The sequence below is a fragment of the Oncorhynchus clarkii genome, chromosome 12, assembly GCF_045791955.1.
Source record: "Oncorhynchus clarkii lewisi isolate Uvic-CL-2024 chromosome 12, UVic_Ocla_1.0, whole genome shotgun sequence".
NCBI classification, from domain to species: Eukaryota; Metazoa; Chordata; class Actinopteri; order Salmoniformes; family Salmonidae; genus Oncorhynchus; species Oncorhynchus clarkii.
In genome coordinates this window covers 80,539,864-80,562,202 of record NC_092158.1, presented here as the reverse complement: position 1 = coordinate 80,562,202, position 22,339 = coordinate 80,539,864, and the positions used below count along the sequence as shown (strand labels likewise).

At 43.2% G+C, this 22,339-nt stretch overlaps 1 protein-coding gene across 2 annotated transcripts in view; it reads left to right on the top strand.

Moving 5' to 3' along the window:
- Positions 1-22,339, top strand: part of LOC139421440 (RNA binding protein fox-1 homolog 3-like) — a 407,216-nt gene that overhangs the window by 244,906 nt on the left and 139,971 nt on the right. For both annotated transcript variants that reach the window (XM_071172349.1, XM_071172350.1), the window contains one exon: positions 19,441-19,550. In XM_071172349.1, the coding sequence (XP_071028450.1) occupies positions 19,441-19,550 (110 nt within the window). The remainder of the gene's footprint in view (positions 1-19,440; positions 19,551-22,339) is intronic.

Here is a 22,339-nt window from a genome sequence, read left to right as displayed (position 1 = left end):
CTGTCAGTCCCACATAGACATCCTTACTGCCTGAGAATGCCATTGAGTTGAGCATTCTGTCAGTCCCACAAAGACATCCTTACTGCCTGAGAATGCCATTGAGTTGAGCATTCTGTCAGTCCCACGAAGACATCCTTACTGCCTGAGAATGCCATTTAGTTGAGCATTGTCAGTCCCACATTGACATCCTTACCGCCTGAGAATGCCATTGAGTTGAGTAGCAACAGTAATGAGCAGTTGTGACTGGAGAAATACCACCTTTCAATCCCCAAATGACAGTCACCGGTCCCTGGCAGGGATTTGGCTTAATGCAGAGTTTTAAAGACATTCAGTGGGACCTGAGGATTGGAGGTGTATATTAAATTGATGCACCTCCTTGTGATGACAGCCGTATGTGACAGTAAATCCTTGATACTTATGCATAATTTCCCTTTCCCTGACTGCCTGGCCACTGAGAGAGAGTCTACAACAGAGATACAACCATTTCTGTTGGGCTTCACTCACTGTGATGGGTACAGCTCAGGTGTTCTGTACAGAGGTTAGTGTGGTTAGTTCTCCATGTGTCTGGGTGCAAGACAACAAAGGTAGACTTTGCTACTGTCATGTTGATTTGATTGCAATCAGCCCACAAAATGGAAATGTTTGGATGTCACCTGAGTTGTGGTTCTTGGCTGTTGGTTGAGGCACCTTGAGTGAGATGATGATGCAGTGTGTTTGGCCAAACTGGATGGAACCGGATCTGGCTCATCCAAATTCATGTCAACTTGGAGGGTGCCCAAAGGGCCTCATTTGGTGGACATTCTTTCCTGTTGGTGTCATGGTGTTCTCTCTGTGTGTGTGTGTGTGTGTGTTTGGGGAAGGGATGGTGTGAGTGTTTTTATGTATGTGTGCAGGGTTGCACAGGTTACTTTCTAAATGTAATCCTTTACAGTTCCTGTCCAAAATTATAATCAGTAAGGTAACTTTTGGATTACCCAAACTCAGTAACTTAATCTGATTACATTCAGTTACTTTTAGATTATTTTCCCCTTTAAGAGGCATTAGAAGAAGATAGAAATAAAATAAAAAAGATGTTACCAATTGAACCTCATCTATTGCAGGATAATCCATGTTAAAGTTTACATAGCTGGCCATATATCGAGTTGAGATGTTATATTTTACTTGATGGGTTGGTTATATAGGCTTTTTCTAACTCATCATTTTCTACTACATATAATAATATGATTAAATTATATATTAAAATGTTTTACACCTTGATCTTAAAGAATAGGACTTGGAAATATGGAAGTATAGATTTACCAAATTGTTTTACCTGAGTATAACCCCAAAACTAAGAATTTATTAGCCAGCCCTACTCTGTTGTTTATGATTTTGTTGTCATGGAGGACTGATTGGGCTCATTGATTTGATTTGAAAAATAAATGCTGCGCTCATGGAATGTCATGTTTGGAGCACTACTGAATAGTGCTATTTACATGTGAAAAATTAATGCCATATGCTGCATTTGCTATAGGCCTATTGTTAAACATTTTGTTGGTGACACTTTGATATCATAATATTACACAGAAACAATAACAAAATGGTCGCCCGCCTCTGTTTTGATAATAAGCTGAGGGATGGGCCTGGAGAAATGTAACCACTCTCAGATTAATAGACAGAGTTATGGATTCAAGGACTGACCATCCATCCTGACCATCCATGATATCATTATCAAATTATTGTTTTATAAGAAAAATGACCATCCATCATTACTTTAAGACATGAAGGTCAGTCAATGCGGAAAATGTCAAGAACTTTTAAAGTGTCTTCAAGTGCAGTCGCAAAAACCATCAAGCACTATTATTAAACTGGCTCTCATGAGGACCGCCACAGGAAAGGAAGACCCAGAGTTACCTCTGCTGCAGAAGATAAGTTCATTAGAGTTAACTGCACCTCAGATTGCAGCCCAAATAAATGCTTCACAGAGTTCAAGTAACAGACACATCTTAACATCAACTGTTCAGTGGAGACTGCGTGAATCAGGCCTTCATAGGTCGAGTTTCTGCAAAGAAACCACTAAAGGACACCAATAAGAAGAAGATAATTGCTTGGTCCAAGAAACACGAGCAATGGACATTAAACCGGTGGAAATCTGTCTTTTGGTCTGAAGAGTCCAAATTTGAGATTTTTGGTTCCAAGCGCCATGTCTTTGTGAGACACAGAGAAGGTGAACGGATGATCTCTGCATGTGTGGTTCCCACCGTGACGCATGGAGGAGGAGGTGTGATCGTGTGGGTGTGCTTTGCTGATGACACTGTCTGTGATTTATTTAGAATTCAAGGCACACTTAACCAGCTTGGCTACCTTAGCATTCTGCAGCAATACACCATCCCATCTGGTTTGTGCTTAGTGGGACTGTCATTTGTTTTTCAACAGGACAATGACCCAGAACACACCTCCAGGCTGTGTAAGGGCTATTTGACCAAGAAGGAGAGTGATGGTGCTGCATCAGACGACCTGGCCTCCACAATCACCCCGACCTCAACCCAATTGAGCTGGTTTGGGATGAGTTGGACCGCAAGTTGCAAGAGCGCATTTTTCACTGGCTGTCCACTGGTTTCAAAAACAATGATTCATATGCAGCTTAAATTTCTTGAATTCAATCATTATTGGGTTCTAATACACATTTAGATTTGTGAACAGCCAACCACCACAACCACAATCCGTAAGGCGTAAATAGCTAAAACAGTGTGATTCATCAATGTATTTAGATAACAATAAGTGATATCCGTATCGCCATAGACTACACCACTGCTGTCATCCTCCAAGCGTTTATTCAAGTTGGATAATCTTTGGATGCCAACAGCAGTCGTACCATTGGAAGACATAGCTTGGACGATAGCCTACAAAAGCCTATTCCTGCTCTTTTCCCGCGATCCATAAAACACATTTGGTGTCATCATAGTGGTCTCTGGCTTGTGGTCAGACTCGCTCAGGTGGAACAAACTTAAACTTGCGCCTTTTTTCAATGCTGATTTGAATTTCATTGAGAAAACAGAAGTGTCCCCCCAAAAAATTCAGTTAACCTCCTTTCTGAATTTAAAAGTAATCATATCGTTTTTCAAAAGTATTTGTAATCTGATTACAATAATTTTGCTGGTAACGGATTACCGTTAGCGTGTTTTTGTAATCCCTTACATGTTGAATTACAGCTGGGATCTGAGTGGGCCAGGATGATATCCTTTGACGAGAGGGACCGCTGTATATCTTCTGTACAGTGTGTCCCTCACGTCCCTTTGCCCATCTATTTGTACATGTAATCCGTTACTCCCCAACCCTGTACCTGTGTCTATGTGTGCGTGCGTGATGCGTGCGTGTGGTGTGTGTGTGCGTACGTGAATGTGAGTTTTTGTTTCTCTCTACATCTTTTGCTGGGGAACATGGGGGGACATTAGTATTCAGCCAATATCACAGGGGTCATGTGCTCTACGCCCTGCTTTCTCCCAGCAGTACCTCTCCCAGCTACCCCCTTCCACTCCCCCTGCCCCCACTCCCCTCTCTCCATTTTGTGGACTGCTGCAGGGCTTTAACTAGAAGCAAGGGGAACAAATATAAATAAATGGGCAAAGTTGTGGGACGTGAGACCTGGGGGACACACTGTACAGCAGTCCCTCTCGTCAAAGGATATCATCCTGACCCTCTCAGATCACAGCTGTAATTCAATTGGGGATAGACAAGAGCAGGATTTCCTTGATGCTTTTTTTCCTTTTCCTATAAACGGGCTGTCTGCCTGTCAGCATTGATAAGGCAAGCTCATGCACGCTGCGGCTAACTCTCCCCAACCCGGCAGCCATACTCCATAGCGCTACACCGTTGAGTAGCTTCTCCATGATTTACTGTATGCCTGACTGCCCATCCCCACCTTTTCATTGGTGCCCCTCTGGAGGACTGGGCTGCCTGTCTCTCATTCTGTCTCTATTATGTTGTTTTTTTCTGTTGGACTATCTCACTATTGTCCATCTGATATGTCTGTGTGTCTACAGCTATCTGTCTAATCTGTGGAGATGGTTGATGGAATAGGAGCTGATAGGGGAGTGGCTACTGTTCTCTCTCTGTTTCTCCCTTCTCTCCCTCGCTGTACTCTGTCTCTATCTCTGTTTGACTGGAGCCATCCACAGTCAAGGGCCTCCGATGCTTGGTCAGTCTGGTTATGTGAGGCCGTAGACTACATCACTGCCCAGGCATACTCCAATGTGGTGGGCAGTGGGAACCATTCATATCTCAGGTTGTATAACAAGGAACCTACAGTATATGGATGTACTGGTTGACAGGTTTCATAGACCATAGCCTCACATGCACCTTACTTCATTTAGAAGATTGGCTCTTGGGAGCTTCATTTGTAAGATCATACTCTTGACTTTTTGATAGTATTCACACTGCTTGTTAAATTGCTTACTGCCTGTAGGAAACAGCATTATATCACACAGTTGTTAAAAAAATAACTATATACATCTACCTATTGAAAAAATCAGTATGAATTATCAAGGAATGTAGGCCTACTGGCATTAAATTTCATTCCTCTTCCACTGGTTTCCGTTGCAATTGGCTCGTAACTCCACGTGACTAAAGAAGGGAAAAAATAAACTATGTTTCACTTGTCCCCATTTGCAGGATGCAGAGAAGGGCTGAAAAGGTGTGGTTGGGGACGGGGAGGAGAGGCTGGAGATAGAGTAGGAGCGAGAGAGTGAAAGGGAGAGGGAGTAAGCGAGAGGAGAGAGAGAGTGAGAGAATGATGGAATGCATCAGCATGGTGAGGTAGCTAATGCTTCATAAGATTGGCAGTAAAGTGTGCCTTTGGATGGCGGGCTGACTTTAGTGTGTGCATTACTGAGCCGCATAAATCTGGGTGCCCCCGCTTTGCCTGCCTTCCTGGGTTTGCCTTTAATTACCTGAGCTAGCCTGCCCGGCCTGCGCACCGCTCCTAGCTAGCGCTCAGCTCTGATCACCACCAGGCAGCACTTCCCTAATGGGGCTGCCTCGCTCGGGCATCACTCTCACTCACTCTGGCCAGCTGGCAGGATGGCCTGGGGGGGAAGCCTGGCCTTCTATTATGACTGGAAGTCTCCATCGTAACTCACACCTGTAGGTCCCCATGTTATGTATGTGTGGCTCCCTCTCTATCCGTCTGAGTCTCCATAATAACTATGGTAATATGGAGTCGTACCCGGCTCCACGAGGGGGCAAATCGGGCTTAGCACCCTCAGTTCAAACCTGAGCCTCCTCAGTTTTACTTTTGTTCCTATATAAAAATAGAAAAAAGTTTAAATGATTGAGTGACAGGTTAGCTTAAAGTCTGTATCTCCACTGCTCTGTCAGCACAATGGGTGTGTGTAGGAGGCAGTGGCGGTCAGTGCCGTTTAAGATGGCCTTACTTCTATTACAGCATATTGGATGACTGTCATTCATACTCCAGTCACTCAGCTCAATGTAACATCGATAGGTTTAGGCTACTACATGATACTAACATTTTCCTTGTACCCATCATGAGGTTGCTACAACCTAGCCTATAAATGAGAGTTTACAACGTTGGTGCACAGATCGAGAGAATCAAGGTGTACAGTTTACATTCAGCAGCAAGCAGTTTAGCAGTTACCCTGGCGGGCCCCAGTGGCAATACATGACATTGTCTTTCTCTCTCTTCTTTGTCTTTGAGTCAGCTACTCACCCCATTTTATGCACAGCAGTGCTAGCCAGCTGTAGCTTATGATTCCAATACTAGATTCATTCTCTGATCTTTTGATTTGGTGGACAAAATGTCAGTTCATGCTGCAAGATGATATCCTCTGGAAGTCCTCATTATTACTGTGTAAGTCTATGGAAGGGGGTGGGAACCATGAGCCTCTTAGGTTTTTTATGGAAGTCAATGTACCTAGAGGAGGACAGAAGCTAGCTGCTAGCTGATTGCGAAGATGGAGACCTTTTTTGTTGAAGTAAAATGAAAGTTAGAGAGTATGCCTCAAATCCCACAAGGCAGGGCTCCAGACTGCGACCATTTAGTCACATTTTTCAACCTTTTGACAGCTGGCTGTGGGAGTTAAAAAATGTATTGGTTGCATCGGTGTGGGCTGCACATTCATTCACCTTACTAAAAACAACCTATTTTTTAGGAGGATTAAACCATGATTTGGTCAAACAGTACATTCTCCTGATGACTCCTGTAATGAAACTGTCTGACTCCTGTACCTGCTTTGATGGGGCCTGCTGCTGTGTAAAGTGAGCTACTTGAAAAGTGTTCTGATTGTATACCATTTTAAAATCTAAATCTACCTTTAGATTAATACATGGCTACAATGAGTGGGTATCATCTTTAGAGTTAGTGAGCTAGCAAATGTTTTGAGTTTCCACTTAGTCAGGTGGGGAATTAGCCCCAAATAAATGAGTCTATGATATTAGAGTACATAAAGATGCAGGCAAATTTGTATTGGGAAAAAAATGTTTTTTTTTGAGAGAGAGAATGCCAACCGTGTGCAAAGCTGTCATCAAGGCAAAGGGTGGCTACTTTGAAGAATCTCAAATATACAATATATTTTGATTTGTTTTACACTTTTACACTTTTTAGTTACTATGTGATTCCATATGTGTTATTCCATAGTTTTGATACCTTCACTATTATTACACAATGTAGAAAATTGTAAAAATGATGAAAGCCCTTAAATGAGTAGGTCTGTCCAAACTTTTGACTGGCACTGTACATATTTTAACATTAATACAGTGCACGCCGAAGGCAAAAAAGCCTATGCATGCAATGCCCTAATGTATTTAGTGTTCAAATCTCCCAACTATGAGGTCGACAATTTTTGTTTTCGGAAAGAAAAGACAACAATACAATATAAAACAACAATATAAAGTTTTGCATATGCTACAGATCGAAACACAAGGAATAGTGTTTTTGTAGTTAGTTATAGGCTGTTTTAAAGGACATGTAAATGTGACTCTTCTGAAAAGGTAAGAATCAATCTAGCTGGTTGTTTTTTAAAATTAAAATCTTGTAGGGCGCTGTCCATGGTGCTGATAGAGCGTAGTGGAGATTTCGCACCAACCTGTCATTTCTTGGTCAAAAGCATTTGAACTTCTATGTTTATTGTGGTATAGCGTGATATAAGCAGAATTCAATATAATTCCAATGCAAGAGCCCAAATTACCTACTCAAAATATAGCTACGTATCGGTATGTTTCATCATAGAAATACATTCTATTATTGTTTTCTTGGTAGCCTATTGGTTTTCGTGGCAGCTGTGTGTCACATAGACTGTTTGTAATAGGTGAATTGCCCTATTCTCTAGCTTGTAGCCTATATTCATCACTAAAACGGCCTTGCTTTAGTGTGTAATGTGCTGTCCAGCAGAGATTGGCACGAAATCTGTAGCCTACCTGTCATGGCATTTGAACTTTGTTTGTGGTGTAGCATGATATAAGCAGAATTCAATATAATTGCAATGCAAGAACCCGCCCAAAATTGTGCCCCCTCGCTGATTTCAACTGCCCCCTTAGTCACTTTATCCTAGCGCCGGGTCTGAGTGGATTGGAGAGGGGGGGGATAAGTTCTTGTATGGGGACTTTAGATCTATGTATATTATATTCAGTGTGAGACGTGTGTTATGAAAGGTATAAATTCCTTTTAGATCAACAGTGGCGGGTTCCGATGGTTTACAGTATGTCACATTCAAAGCAACAGCAACCAATGATCTGGAGCCATTAGCTTCCTGGTCTGTGGATTGTCCTTGGGGTTTTGCTGTCAGTGATTGACAATCCATGACAGTTTCGCCAATTGTCATGTTCACAGTGCCTCTCCTTCTCTTTGTAATGTGGAGTCTAACAATGTGCCAAGAAGTAAAATAGACACTAAAATACATCAGTGCAATCCCTTTGTTTCAGCCCGTAAGAAGCCGTCTCACGGCGCTTCGCATGAGCTCCTTGTGTCTCCACCGTCTTGAATGACTCACACTGACCTTGGAGATTATTGCTATACTAGACAGAAAAAATGCTATATGTTTGTCAAGAGCTGTCTGTCATCAATGAGCTTTTGTGTTGAGTATCGATCGCCTCCTCGGCAGGACACAGAGGTTGATGGATGCACAGCAAACAGACTCTGCATCGCCAGCAAGCAGCAGCAAGCCTCCCCTCCCTCCCTCCCCTCCCCGACCGGCCCAGCCAAGGGGTCTCATGATGGGATGTCAAGACAGGGCAACATCCTCCCCCTCCCATACCCCAGACCCCCGTCCCTCCACCCTCTCCCCTATTCCTGTTTATTCTGGAGCTCTCTCCATCTTCAGTCTCTATCCGTGGCGTAACTATAGCCAGGGCACCAAGCCGCGCAGCCGTTCATTAGCAAACATGGAGTGGATTACTGTAGGTTAGTGCCGCTCCTCCCGTGTCGATAACCCAGCCTGATTGCTTTGTAAACGGCAGAGTCGCTAACAAGAGTTCCACCACTGTATCTGCGTCGCACATATAAAGATAACAATACAATTCCCCTATCAGTTGACCTGGTTTCTCTTCAGTTAGTAAGCTTCTGCCTCTGGAGTGCAATTGAGTGGGCCATGGTCTTTATAAAGCCGATACTAGACAACACGAATGTGGAACACGATGTGAGAGCCATCCTCCCTGGTGATTATTTTTTATTTTTCAGGAAGGAACGACTGCTGCGGCACTGTAGCAATCACCGTTTGTCTTCGACACAAGTGAGAATGGCAATAATGCTAGTTTGGATGAATTTACCCACAAAATATGAATAATTATATCGTTATTAAGGAAAGAATCTATGCCAGAAATCTGAAAAATATCATTGGGCGTGCTTTGTTTTGTCCCTTGACCTGATTTGACCCTGTATGGCTCCCTCCCTCGCTGCACAACATGGATATGGTATGAGGTCAGGCTAATCGATCTGCTTTGATATTTTATAGACCCTCCACCTCCTCCACCTCCCCCACTGTGTGAGCTGCTGCTAGAGTATTTCCTCAGTGCAGGATTACTGATGCTATCCACCTTTTGCCACGAGGGCTCTTAAACAGACACTTGTCATCAGCCCCTGACCAAGGACATAAATAGATCAAATAGGCTGTGTTTACACAGGTAACCCAATTCTAATCTTCTTTTCACTAATTGGTCTTTTGACTAGTCAGATCAGCTCTGACAAATATCTGATGTGAAAAGATCTGATGTGATAGGGCAAATGAAAAATACATGCATTTTTTTACATAGCCATCATTCTTGTCATTTATCCATTAATTAATACACAGCATCTGGGTGAGGAATACATCTGGCATAATATTCACCACAGCTCAAGTAATACAAACAGCCCTACTGGGCATTTCACCCAGATAATTGATCCAAATTGATAAAACAATGTCAGAGTTTGCAGACTCAATAACACTTAGAGGGATATAGGAAAACAAGTGTGCCATACATGGCAGAAAAGTCTGGCAGATTACAGGAGATTTTCTGGCCCTCGGGACTTCTCACTCAACTGATGTTGACAAAGCAGAGCCGATGGAGGTTGAGTGGTAAAAAATCTATTGGAAAGAGAAAGCATTCAAGTATGCAGGCCTGTATATGATAGCATTTGATATGTGCTCTTTGTGGGGGTTTTCTCGCTCCCCGTGCCAAGGGTTGTGTAGCCATAAATTATTCAACAGTCAAATCCAAAAATCTACTAAATAAAATCATTTGTTTCCCCAAACGGTACTTCACAAAAAGGTTGTTTATAACGATGGTAAACCACATCTCTCAGTGCAGCTAGCAATCAATAGTCTGATGCAATCCTAAAGGCCCTTCATCATAACTCCATTCTACTGAGTGGACCAGTCCACCTTAACACAGGCTACAGTGGAGACATAGAGACATATGTGCTGCATCTCCATCCACTGTTGTCTCTCCCAGTTCTCTCCCATTGCCAGGACCTCAAGAATTCTTCTGTAGTTTTGAATAAAACATTTTTAAAAAGCTCCCAAAAATGTGAATGCTTGTCAAATATTTCATGCTCTATAGTTTCAATTTAATAGCTAATTTATTTATTGATTAATTTTATTGTTGGCTGCCAAGTCAATTCTTATCCTCAGATGACGAAGGGTGATGAAGATGAAGGTGATGACGTCAGTAATAGTTTTGAAGGCTACTAAATCAATAACAGTTCCAGTGCTGATGACACTGATGTCATCCACCGTCAGAGGCTCTCCTCCTCCTCCTCCTCCTCCTCCTCCTCCTCTTCCTCCTCCTCCTCGTCCTCGTCCTTCTCCTCATCCTCCTCCCCAGATCCAGTGCTCTTCATCAGCTGGATCTGTGTCTGTGTCTGGGTCTGTGTCTGGGTCTGTGTCTGGGTCTGCGTCTGCGTCTGGGTCTGGGTCTGTGTCTGGGTCTGGGGCCAAGGCTTGTTATTAGTGCTGTGAATCCCTTCCTTCCTGCCTGCAGCCAGATATGGCTGGTGCTGGTGCTACAACCTTATTCATCTCCATACTGGAAGTCAACAGGCCTCTGCTCTAATGGGGAATGATTAAAGAGTAGAGGAGTCAGTAGAACTCACTCAGCGAAAGCTCAGAAAGTGCAGCAGGTCCGTGACTGAACATGGCTCCATTCATAATGCACAAGGACAGGAGAGGAGAGAATTGGAGAGGATGTGAGAGGAGATGCGAGAAGAGGAGAGGAGGGGAGAAGGGGTGAGAAGAGGGGAAAGGAGAGGGGGAGAAGGGGGAGAGGAGAGTAGAATGGGTGAGAGGGGAGAAGGGGAGAGTAGAGCAGAGCAGAGGAGGGGAGGGCAGAGGAGGAGTGGGGAGAAGGCGTGAGAGGAGAGGAGAGGACAGGAGAGGAGAGTAGAGGACGGGAGAGGAGAGGAGAGTAGAGGACGGGAAAGGAGAGTAGAGGACGGGAGAGGAGATTAGAGGAGGGGAGAGGAGAGGACGGGAGAGGAGATTAGAGGAGGGGAGAGCAAAGTGGAAGGAAAAGAAAAGGAGAGGAGATGGCATTTACTGTAGCTGGAGCTATCTGAGGAGAACACGCTACAACTGGAGCCTCCCTCCCTCTGCTGGCCCTACCACCTCAATGTGACACAATAACTACATTAGCTCTGATCAAAGTTCATAGGCGCTATGCAAGCTATAATATATGCTGCCTATATATCTGCCTTTATTCAGTTTTTTTTTGGTATTAAAATAATTGTTCACTTTGAATGTAATGACTCATCTATTAACAGGGCTGGTGTTATGAGAGGAGGGATACCTCAGGGACCTCGTTCTTTCTTCCTACCGCTGGGTTCCTGAAGGAGGGAGGGAGGGTGGCAGGAGGCCTGTGGTACAGTTTAGTACGTAGGTAGGTTTCACTGTTAGGATCAGACCAGATCAGCCCTACAGCCTCAACAACAGGAGCCAAGGTGGCTAATTTACATACAGTGCCTTGCGAAAGTATTCGGCCCCCTTGAACTTTGCAACCTTTTGCCACATTTCAGGCTTCAAACATAAAGATATAAAACTGTATTTTTTTGTGAAGAATTAACAACAAGTGAGACACAATCATGAAGTGGAACGACATTTATTGGATATTTCAAACTTTTTTAACAAATCAAAAACTGAAAAATTGGGCGTGCAAAATTATTCAGCCCCTTTACTTTCAGTGCAGCAAACTCTCTCCAGAAGTTCAGTGAGGATCTCTGAATGATCCAATGTTGACCTAAATGACTAATGATGATAAATACAATCCACCTGTGTGTAATCAAGTCTCCGTATAAATGCACCTGCACTGTGATAGTCTCAGAAGTCCGTTAAAAGCGCAGAGAGCATCATGAAGAACAAGGAACACACCAGGCAGGTTCGAGATACTGTTGTGAAGAAGTTTAAAGCCGGATTTGGATACAAAAAGATTTCCCAAGCTTTAAACATCCTAAGGAGCACTGTGCAAGCGATAATATTGAAATGGAAGGAGTATCAGACCACTGCAAATCTACCAAGACCTGGCCGTCCCTCTAAACTTTCAGCTCATACAAGGAGAAGACTGATCAGAGATGCAGCCAAGGGGCCCATGATCACTCTGGATGAACTGCAGAGATCTACAGCTGAGGTAGGAGACTCTGTCCATAGGACAACAATCAGTCGTATATTGCACAAATCTGGTCTTTATGGAAGAGTGGCAAGAAGAAAGCCATTTCTTAAAGATATCCATAAAAAGTGTTGTTTAAAGTTTGCCACAAGCCACCTGGGAGACACACCAAACATGTGGAAGAAGGTGCTCTGGTCAGATGAAACCAAAATGGAACTTTTTGGCAACAATGCAAGACGTTATGTTTGGCGTAAAAGCAACACAGCTGAACACACCATCCCCACTGTCAAACATGGTGGTGGCAGCATCATGGTTTGGGCCTGCTTTTCTTCAGCAGGGACAGGGAAGATGGTTAAAATTGATGGGAAGATGGATGGAGCCAAATACAGGACCATTCTGGAAGAAAACCTGATGGAGTCTGCAAAAGACCTGAGACTGGGACGGAGATTTGTCTTCCAACAAGACAATGATCCAAAACATAAAGCAAAATCTACAATGGAATGGTTCAAAAATAAACATATCCAGGTGTTAGAATGGCCAAGTCAAAGTCCAGACCTGAATCCAATCGAGAATCTGTGGAAAGAACTGAAAACTGCTGTTCTCAAATGCTCTCCATCCAACCTCACTGAGCTCGAGCTGTTTTGCAAGGAGGAATGGGAAAAAATGTCAGTCTCTCGATGTGCAAAACTGATAGAGACATACCCCAAGCGACTTACAGCTGTAATCGCAGCAAAAGGTGGCGCTACAAAGTATTAACTTAAGGGGGCTGAATAATTTTGCACGCCCAATTTTTCAGTTTTTGATTTGTTAAAAAAGTTTGAAATATCCAATAAATGTCGTTCCACTTCATGATTGTGTCCCACTTGTTGTTGATTCTTCACAAAAAAATACAGTTTTATATATTTATGTTTGAAGCCTGAAATGTGGCAAAAGGTCACAAAGTTCAAGGGGGCCGAATACTTTCGCAAGGCACTGTATATTTGAAGAAAATGGGACCTCTGTGTTGAGCAGCTAAAATGGCAGGCAGAAAGAGAGAAAGAGATAGAAAGAGTCACACTGGCTGACTGACTGGCTGACTGGCTGGCTGGCTATTCCAGCTGCACTGATTTACAAGTCTATCATCAAACTCTATGTCTACCATAACTCCTCTGACTTTCATCGGCAGGTTTTTCTTTTCTCCCTGGTTAGCTGCATTTTGCATATGTGGCGGCTCTCATATGTTGCACTCTCAGGAAACATTTGTTATGATATAAGAGGACCCTGCAGCAGTGTATACTGCACCTGTCACTATCTGATTATTTTATAGCCTGTGCATTGTTCTCTGGCATTTAATTAGTAATTACATGGTAGCAATTTGCATTTTGTAATACTTATTTTATGTGATTGACATGAAAAAAGGAAAACATATTTTGTTTAAAATTCTCCAATGCATTGCTTTTGATCTGAATCCAACTGTATTATTTTGGAGCAATTGTGTAGACAAGCCTATCTTATCTCAGCGTCAACCTATTTTAATGTAAACAGGGAAAGCACTTTGGAGCAGAAATCTTCTTTCTTATTAAGTACTATTATCATTCTTTGAACATGTCCAGAGCAATGCCATCATACGTCATTAACACGGGAGGACTGTTTTATTACTCCAACGGATTCCATCCAAGGTTCATTCCCCACATTTTTCTGCATCCATGGGCATAGCTCAGGAAGGACATAATCTGGAATGAGAAGGCTCTGTGGACTACAGTGCAAACAGGATAAAGCAATGACAAATTCTGGACCTGAGGACTCACGGAGAGCACGGGAAAAGGAGATTAAGAGGAACACCATTGTTTACCTCCTCCAAGGTGCAGGGTACTTTGTTGTTTATAAATGTTGCTAGCTCTTATTGGTTACCTCGCAGGCTTTTGGAATGAGGAAGGGGGATAAGACTTGAGGAAGGACTCAGGAGGGGGTTCGATACAACTTTAATAATGCGTGGCAGGGGCTAAATGAGCCATTCTGCGCTACTCTAAGGCATCTCTGCCCCACCCATCCCCCCTCATGGTATCATGCCCTGAATTATTAAAAGTGTTGTTTGCCCTTATTGCATTGCAGCAATGTGCCTTGTCGCTAAAAACAAGGATCTCCGAGCTGCATCGCTCTGGAGCTCTGTGCTCCAGCTCCCCACCTTCATCTGCATTGTCAGGGGAGCACATGTGAGAGCAGTGGCCAGGGAAGGACACACACACACACACACACACACACACACACACACACACACACACACACACACACACACACACACTCATAAGCAGATAAATACTGCACATTTGGTTCATAAAACAAATCTCATCCAACACCTAAATTATTGCAAACACTTTTGACAATAATTGTCAGATATATATATCATCATCATCATCATATTATTATTTTTTTTACTTCATTCAATGCTTTATATTGTGCTACAAATGACTACCACTACACTGCATGTACTGCTTATGGTTTGTAGTGAGAGGTACACATTTTTCGGGGATTTTTTTTTAGGTCCTCATTTGGTAAAGTAAGCTACACATGGCTGATGCTGGCTGTAGTCTGACAGGGAAGTGTTGGGCTCCAAATCCCTCATGATGTCTTTCTGTGTGTGTGACTCTGAGATGAAAGGGGGAGTCACATACTGATCCAGAGGAGGATCACGCCAGGCACACTCAGTCGAAGAGACGGCATCACTCACTTAATAAAACAACACCCACCACCCCATCTCCATCAAATCACCATCACATGTGCCTTGTGATTTGACCATTACGCTCTGTTAGAAGCTTCCTGTCAAATGCCCTGTTCTGATATGTAACAGAAACATATATAAAGATAGCGATGAAAAATGTCATGTGAAGGTCTGGATAATAACATTGTGGAGATCGACACCAATGATGTAGAAAGGATACAGGCTGCTACCCAACCCAACCCCTCCCTGCCTGCCTCTCTCCTACCCCCCCCCCCCCCCACCCCCCACACCTCCTTCTCTACTTTTTAATCACACAATTAATAATTAATCAGAGGTTGGCCTCGATAATGTTGAGTCTGCAGATAAGATAGAAGCACACAACTGCTGAGAGGACCACCAAACACAGAATATCAACTCTTTAACACAGACGGACCAATGACCACATGTCACCAGATTAAAGAATGAACACATGTTATTAAATGGAAGAAATGCTCCACGTGCTCTTTTTAAATAGTGGAACTATGAGTTGAAATCAAATGTTTTTTTTAGCACCTTGCTTTCTGGCTGCATTTCAGAGGCAGTTACAGAGAAGAATGTGACATGAACTGCCTCGAGCCTTCCTCTGTTTATGAATCTGTAGCTAGAGGGATACTGTATTGATTGCTTGATTGCTTGATTTTCCCTACGCTTTAAATTCCTCTGTAGTGAAGTGGTGTCAGAACTGAGGAGCTTGACTCACAGGACCACAATGTCGTCTTCTTTCTTCTCAGAGATGTATTACATCATCTTTCTGTACTCCAAAGGTATGACTGGAACATGTGTTGGAGACTGAGGCAGTTAAAGGTATGACTGGAACATGTGTTGGAGACTGAGGCAGTTAAAGGTATGAATGGAACATGTGTTGGTGACTGAGGCAGTTAAAGGTATGACTGGAACATGTGTTGGAGACTGAGGCAGTTAAAGGTATGACTGGAACATGTGTTGGAGACTGAGGCAGTTAAAGGTTGACTGTAACATGTGTTGGAGACTGAGGCAGTTAAAGGTATGACTGTAACATGTGTTGGAGACTGAGGCAGTTAAAGGTTGACTGTAACGTGTTGGAGACTGAGGCAGTTAAAGGAATGACTGTAACATGTGTTGGAGACTGAGGCAGTTAAAGGTATGACTGGAACATGTGTTGTAGACTGAGGCAGTTAAAGGTATGAATGGAACATGTGTTGGAGACTGAGGCAGTTAAAGGTATGACTGTAACATGTGTTGGAGACTGAGGCAGTTAAAGGTATGACTGGAACATGTGTTGGAGACTGAGGCAGTTAAAGGTTGACTGTAACATGTGTTGGAGACTGAGGCAGTTAAAGGTATGACTGGAACATGTGTTGGAGACTGAGGCAGTTAAAGGTATGACTGTAACATGTGTTGTAGACTGAGGCAGTTAAAGGTATGACTGTAACGTGTTGGAGACTGAGGCAGTTAAAGGTATGACTGTAACATGTGTTGGAGACTGAGGCAGTTAAAGGTATGACTGGAACATGTGTTGGAGACTGAGGCAGTTAAAGGTTGACTATATTCGTGTTGGAGACTAAGGCAGTTAAAGGTTGACTGTAACATGTGTTGGAGACTGAGGCAGTTAAAGGTTGACTGTATTCGTGTTGGAGACTGGGGCAGTTAAAAGGTTTGACTGTAACATGTGTTGGAGACTGAGGCAGCTAAAGGTTGACTGTAACATGTGTTGGAGACTGAGGCAGTTAAAGGTATGACTGGAACATGTGTTGGAGACTGAGGCAGTTAAAGGTATGACTGGAACATGTGTTGGAGACTGAGGCAGTCAAGGTATGACTGTAACGTGTTGGAGACTGAGGCAGTTAAAGATATGACTGTAACGTGTTGGAGACTGAGGCAGTTAAAGGTATGACTGTAACGTGTTGGATACTGAGGCAGTTAAAGGTATGACTGGAACATGTGTTGGAGACAGGGAGTTAAAGGTTGACTGTAACATGTGTTGGAGACTGAGGCAGTTAAAGGTTGACTGTATTCGTGTTGGAGACTAAGGCAGTTAAAGGTTGACTGTAACATGTGTTGGAGACTGAGGCAGTTAAAGGTTGACTGTATTCGTGTTGGAGACTGAGGCAGTTAAAAGGTTTGACTGTAACATGTGTTGGAGACTGAGGCAGTTAAAGGTATGACTGGAACATGTGTTGGAGACTGAGGCAGTTAAAGGTTGACTGTAACATGTGTTGGAGACTGAGGAAGTTAAAGGTATGACTGGAACATGTGTTGGAGACTGAGGCAGTTAAAGGTTGACTGTAACATGTGTTGGAGACTGAGGCAGTTAAAGGTATGACTGGAACATGTGTTGGAGACTGAGGCAGTTAAAGGTATGACTGTAACGTGTTGGATACTGAGGCAGTTAAAGGTATGACTGGAACATGTGTTGGAGAATGAGGGAGTTAAAGGTTGACTGTAACATGTGTTGGAGACTGAGGCAGTTAAAGGTATGACTGGAACATGTGTTGGAGACTGAGGCAGTTAAAGGTTGACTGTAACATGTGTTGGAGACTGAGGCAGTTAAAGGTATGACTGGAACATGTGTTGGAGACTGGGGCAGTTAAAGGTATGACTGTAACGTGTTGGATACTGAGGCAGTTAAAGGTATGACTGGAACATGTGTTGGAGAATGAGGGAGTTAAAGGTATGACTGTAACATGTGTTGGAGACTGAGGCAGTTAAAGGTTGACTGCAACATGTGTTGGAGACTGAGGTAGTTAAAGGTATGACTGGAACATGTGTTGGAGACTGAGGCAGTTAAAGGTTGACTGTAACATGTGTTGGAGACTGAGGCAGTTAAAGGTTGACTGTATTCGTGTTGGAGACTGAGGCAGTTAAAATGTTTGACTGTAACATGTGTTGGAGACTGAGGCAGTTAAAGGTTGACTGTAACATGTGTTGGAGACTGAGGCAGTTAAAGGTTGACTGTATTCGTGTTGGAGACTAAGGCAGTTAAAGGTTGACTGTAACATGTGTTGGAGACTGAGGCAGTTAAAGGTTGACTGTATTCGTGTTGGAGACTGGGGCAGTTAAAAGGTTTGACTGTAACATGTGTTGGATACTGAGACAGCTAAAGGTTGACTGTAACATGTGTTGGAGACTGAGGCAGTTAAAGGTATGACTGTAACGTGTTGGAGACTGAGGCAGTTAAAGGTATGACTGGAACATGTGTTAGAGACTGAGGCAGTTAAAGGTTGACTGGAACATGTGTTGGAGACTGAGGCTGTTAAAGGTTGACTCTAGTAATAAGGGCTACTGTCAGTAACAGTAACCCTTTATCTCATGCTGCATAGTGAAGTGCTATGTACTTATTTCCAATATGTCCACCCCATCCCCAGCCCACTGTATTTAGGAAGAACATGACACTGTATCAGAGGATGATAGAAGCACTTGTGCTGCTACTCGCTGGGGAAGGCCCCTCTCTTAATTAGCAGTAGGAGCTCATTGACGCTGCTCCCGGCCTGCAGTGTATCTCTCTCTCTCTCTCCCTCTCCCTCTCTCTCACTCACTCACTCACTCACTCACTCACTCACTCACAGACACACACTTGCACACACGCTCTTGAAAAGGAATGGGTGAAAAAAATTGTGTGAACCCTGGATGGCAACAGCAAAGCAATCACAGCGTAGCAATGCCCCCCACGCCTGGCCCATTAATAACAGTAATACACACACCGCGCCCTAGCCACCTCCACTGCCAGCCGCCGAGAGCACCACTGACACTTTAATGGGCATTTTTTACTTTGGTTTTTAAATAATGCATGTGTTGCTTGTCAGCACTGCTTCCAGTTTCCCCCACCTCCCCTTTGCAGCATTCCTTTGTGCAGAAATTACAATGGAGACCTGCATTCATCATACTTGGGGACGTGTAGTAGTGTGTGTGTAAATCATATGTTGTGGGGACCTTAGTGTTAGTGTGTGGGCTGGCTCCTCAGCTGCTGCAGGGGCCTAACTTAAGAGTAGTTCTCTCCTCTCCAGGCAGAAGCTCTTCATACACAGCGGCCGTGTCACTGTGGCCAGGGCAGGAGGCGGAGGGCTGAGGGCCGGGCTTACATGTCTCATACAGGGTTGCCAATGTTGTGGTCTGACTGTCCTCACATGGAGAGTGTGCTAATGGGGGTGGTAATGTGACTAAGGGGGGTGGAGGATGGAGGGAACGGGAGTTCGAGGGTCAAGGGGTTTGACTTCCGGTGTTGATGGAACAAGGACTAACCAGAGCTGTATATAACATACTGTATGAGGCACAGTCATGGGTGGCTTTGTACAGACTTCAGCACACCTTCAGCACACCTCTGATCGTTACACACTGATGTTATCACTGTAAGCATCTCATTAGGCTAGCTGGAGGTTCTATCATATGCAGTTGGAACACATGTACTTGTGCTATCGATTTCACAGCAGCTACATTTCCCTGTTCATCATAAACCTCTGAAATCAATATTCATAACAATCAATGTGGTGCTCTCTATTATATTTCTTATTTCTTTCTTTTATTTCAATTCCTGTGGCTGTGCAATGATTTCCTATGATTTAATTTTCCAATCCTGCTAATAAAGCCTAGTACATTGCTGGAGTGTAGTGTAGTCCATTTGAATGACTCTGTGTTTTCTCTCCTCTCTGTTTCTGTCCCTGTAGGAAACACGTTGTGTAAATCAGGAAGTATTGCTGTCTTCGGGAACGTGGTGTACAGCGGACTGCTCAACGAGCACCTCTGGCATTTAGGAGTTCCCCTCTTCACGAGACTGGTAAGAGCAGCTCTGGCCCCTCACATCACACTTACTTCTCACACTTACCTCCATTTTGTACTGAGCACCTCACGTGGCTCCGTGTGGCAGCGGAGAATTCAGGTGGATGAATCTCTGCCTGCAGTCTCTTGTGGCTGGGTTTGATGCCCCTACTGTTGACATCTTGTTATCTGAAGTTGTTATATGCTCCACGATATGAAAGTCCTGCACAGTAAGTTTTAAGTCAAGGAATCCCCACCACATCTAAGCCATTTGTTGTATTTCATTCTTTTGAAAGGCTTTGGTTCCTCTGAGCTGAAGCTAAGAAAGCCCCATGTGAGTACAAGTGAAGACGTCAACAAAGTCTTCTACATTCCTCTCTGGCCCTAGATACAGAGGTGAAGGCATATGTGGTTCTTCTTTTTCTCTGCCTTTCAGGTTCTTATAGAGAGAGAGTCTAGTTTCCTTTGGGAAAAGAGCATAACCAGCTAAATAATTCATGAAATGTAGTTTCATGCAGACAGCCTAAATGAAAATTACAAGATTATAATTAAGGGCTTGAGAATACAAGTTGATACTTGGGTTAAGAATGAATGATAAGTATTTACTCGATCTGTCAAAAGGACATTTCATGTTGGTTTAGACTTGGATATAAATCGGCTGATGTCAGTTGGCATACAGGCTTTCAGTAATGTCACACAGGGAAAAGAAATGTTGACAAACTCAGGATGGGTAACTTGTTATATGTTATAAGTTAATTGATTTTCTGTTCATTTTCAACGTTATCATGTATCTTTACAATTGGATAGATCTATCATGCTTCTGTCAGTTAAGAACCATGACTGTATATGAGTCGGCTCTGTTACCAAAATGGCAGGAATCCAAAACTGTGGAAGTGAGGGATTCCAGAGCCATCCTCATGAGAGGACTATGAACCAAATATTGTGGCTCCAGGGCAAACACAATGCTGGAGATCATTTTCTCTCCAAGTGTGTGTTTCCAACAGTTTGCTACACCATGTGTCCAATTGGCATCCTATAGTCTGTATGGGTGTGGTCCTATGTGGTCACCACAAGAAGTCAGCATGGTATGTAAAAGTTACAACAAGAAATTAGGGTACATAAAAAGGGATGTTGTAGAAAAAAAAAGTTTACAGTATAGAAATACGTTTCCTGCAACTTTGCTGATAGGAATATCAAAATATGTCCAAAAAGTCAACTGAAAGCACTCACAGACACAAAACACAAACACTACAATATAAACCAACACAAACACACCTACACACACACACACACACACACACACACACACACACACACACACACACACAGAGAGAGAGAGAGAGAGAGAGAGAGAGAGCACAGTAAATGATTCAGAGCATGGTGGCGTGTGCTGAGCTGAAGCCTTTGAAGGATGAGGAAGTGACAAAGACATCAAACAGCCTACCTGTCAGAGAGGTGGCTTTCACTTCCCTTTTAAAAGGGGTTTAATGCACTGCAAAGGTGTCTATTGTTCTTGGCCGATGGGGAGAAGGGGACAACACAACAGTTTCTCAGGGTCCACTCAGGGTCCACCACTGACAATAATACTGACACTTCAGACTTTCAAATATCTCTTAACAGGTCAGTATTTATCTTTCGAAATCTACACAGTTTCAGAATTTCACTAAGAATACTTATTTTACAATTGTAGTATTGTTGCATTTACAAAACTAGAGAACATTTGGAAGGCTTGCTCTCCTTCTCACTGACTCACACACTCAAATCTAAGTGTATTTGTCACGTTGGCCGAATACAACAGGTGTACCTGTTACAGTGAAATGCTTACTTACAGGCTCTAACCAACAGTGCAGTTTTAAAGTAAAACAAAGGGTGAACAATAGATAAGTAAAGAAATAAAACAACAGCAAAAAAGAGAGTGAAGAATAACAGTAGCAAGGCTATATACAGTAGCGAGGCTATAACAGTAGCAAGGCTATATACAGTAGCGAGGCTATATACAGTAGCAAGGCTATATACAGTAGCAAGGCTATATACAGTAGCTAGGCTATATACAGTAGCGAGGCTATATACAGTAGCAAGGCTATATACAGTAGCGAGGCTATATACAGTAGCAAGGCTATATACAGTAGCAAGGCTATATACAGTAGCTAGGCTATATACAGTAGCGAGGCTATATACAGTAGCAAGGCTATATACAGTAGCGAGGCTATATACAGTAGCAAGGCTATATACAGTAGCAAGGCTATATACAGTAGTGAGGCTATATACAGTAGCGAGGCTATATACAGTAGCAAGGCTATATACAGTAGCAAGGCTATATACAGTAGCGAGGCTATATACAGTAGCGAGGCTATATACAGTAGCGAGGCTATATACAGTAGCAAGGCTATATACAGTAGCAAGGCTATATACAGTAGCGAGGCTATATACAGTAGCAAGGCTATATACAGTAGCGAGGCTATAACAGTAGCAAGGCTATATACAGTAGCAAGGCTATATACAGTAGCAAGGCTATAACAGTAGCGAGGCTATATACAGTAGCAAGGCTATATACAGTAGCGAGGCTATAACAGTAGCGAGGCTATATACAGTAGCGAGGCTATATACAGTAGCGAGGCTATATACAGTAGCAAGGCTATATACAGTAGCGAGGCTATATACAGTAGCGAGGCTATATACAGTAGCGAGGCTATAACAGTAGCGAGGCTATATACAGTAGCGAGGCTATATACAGTAGCGAGGCTATAACAGTAGCAAGGCTATATACAGTAGCAAGGCTATATACAGTAGCAAGGCTATAACAGTAGC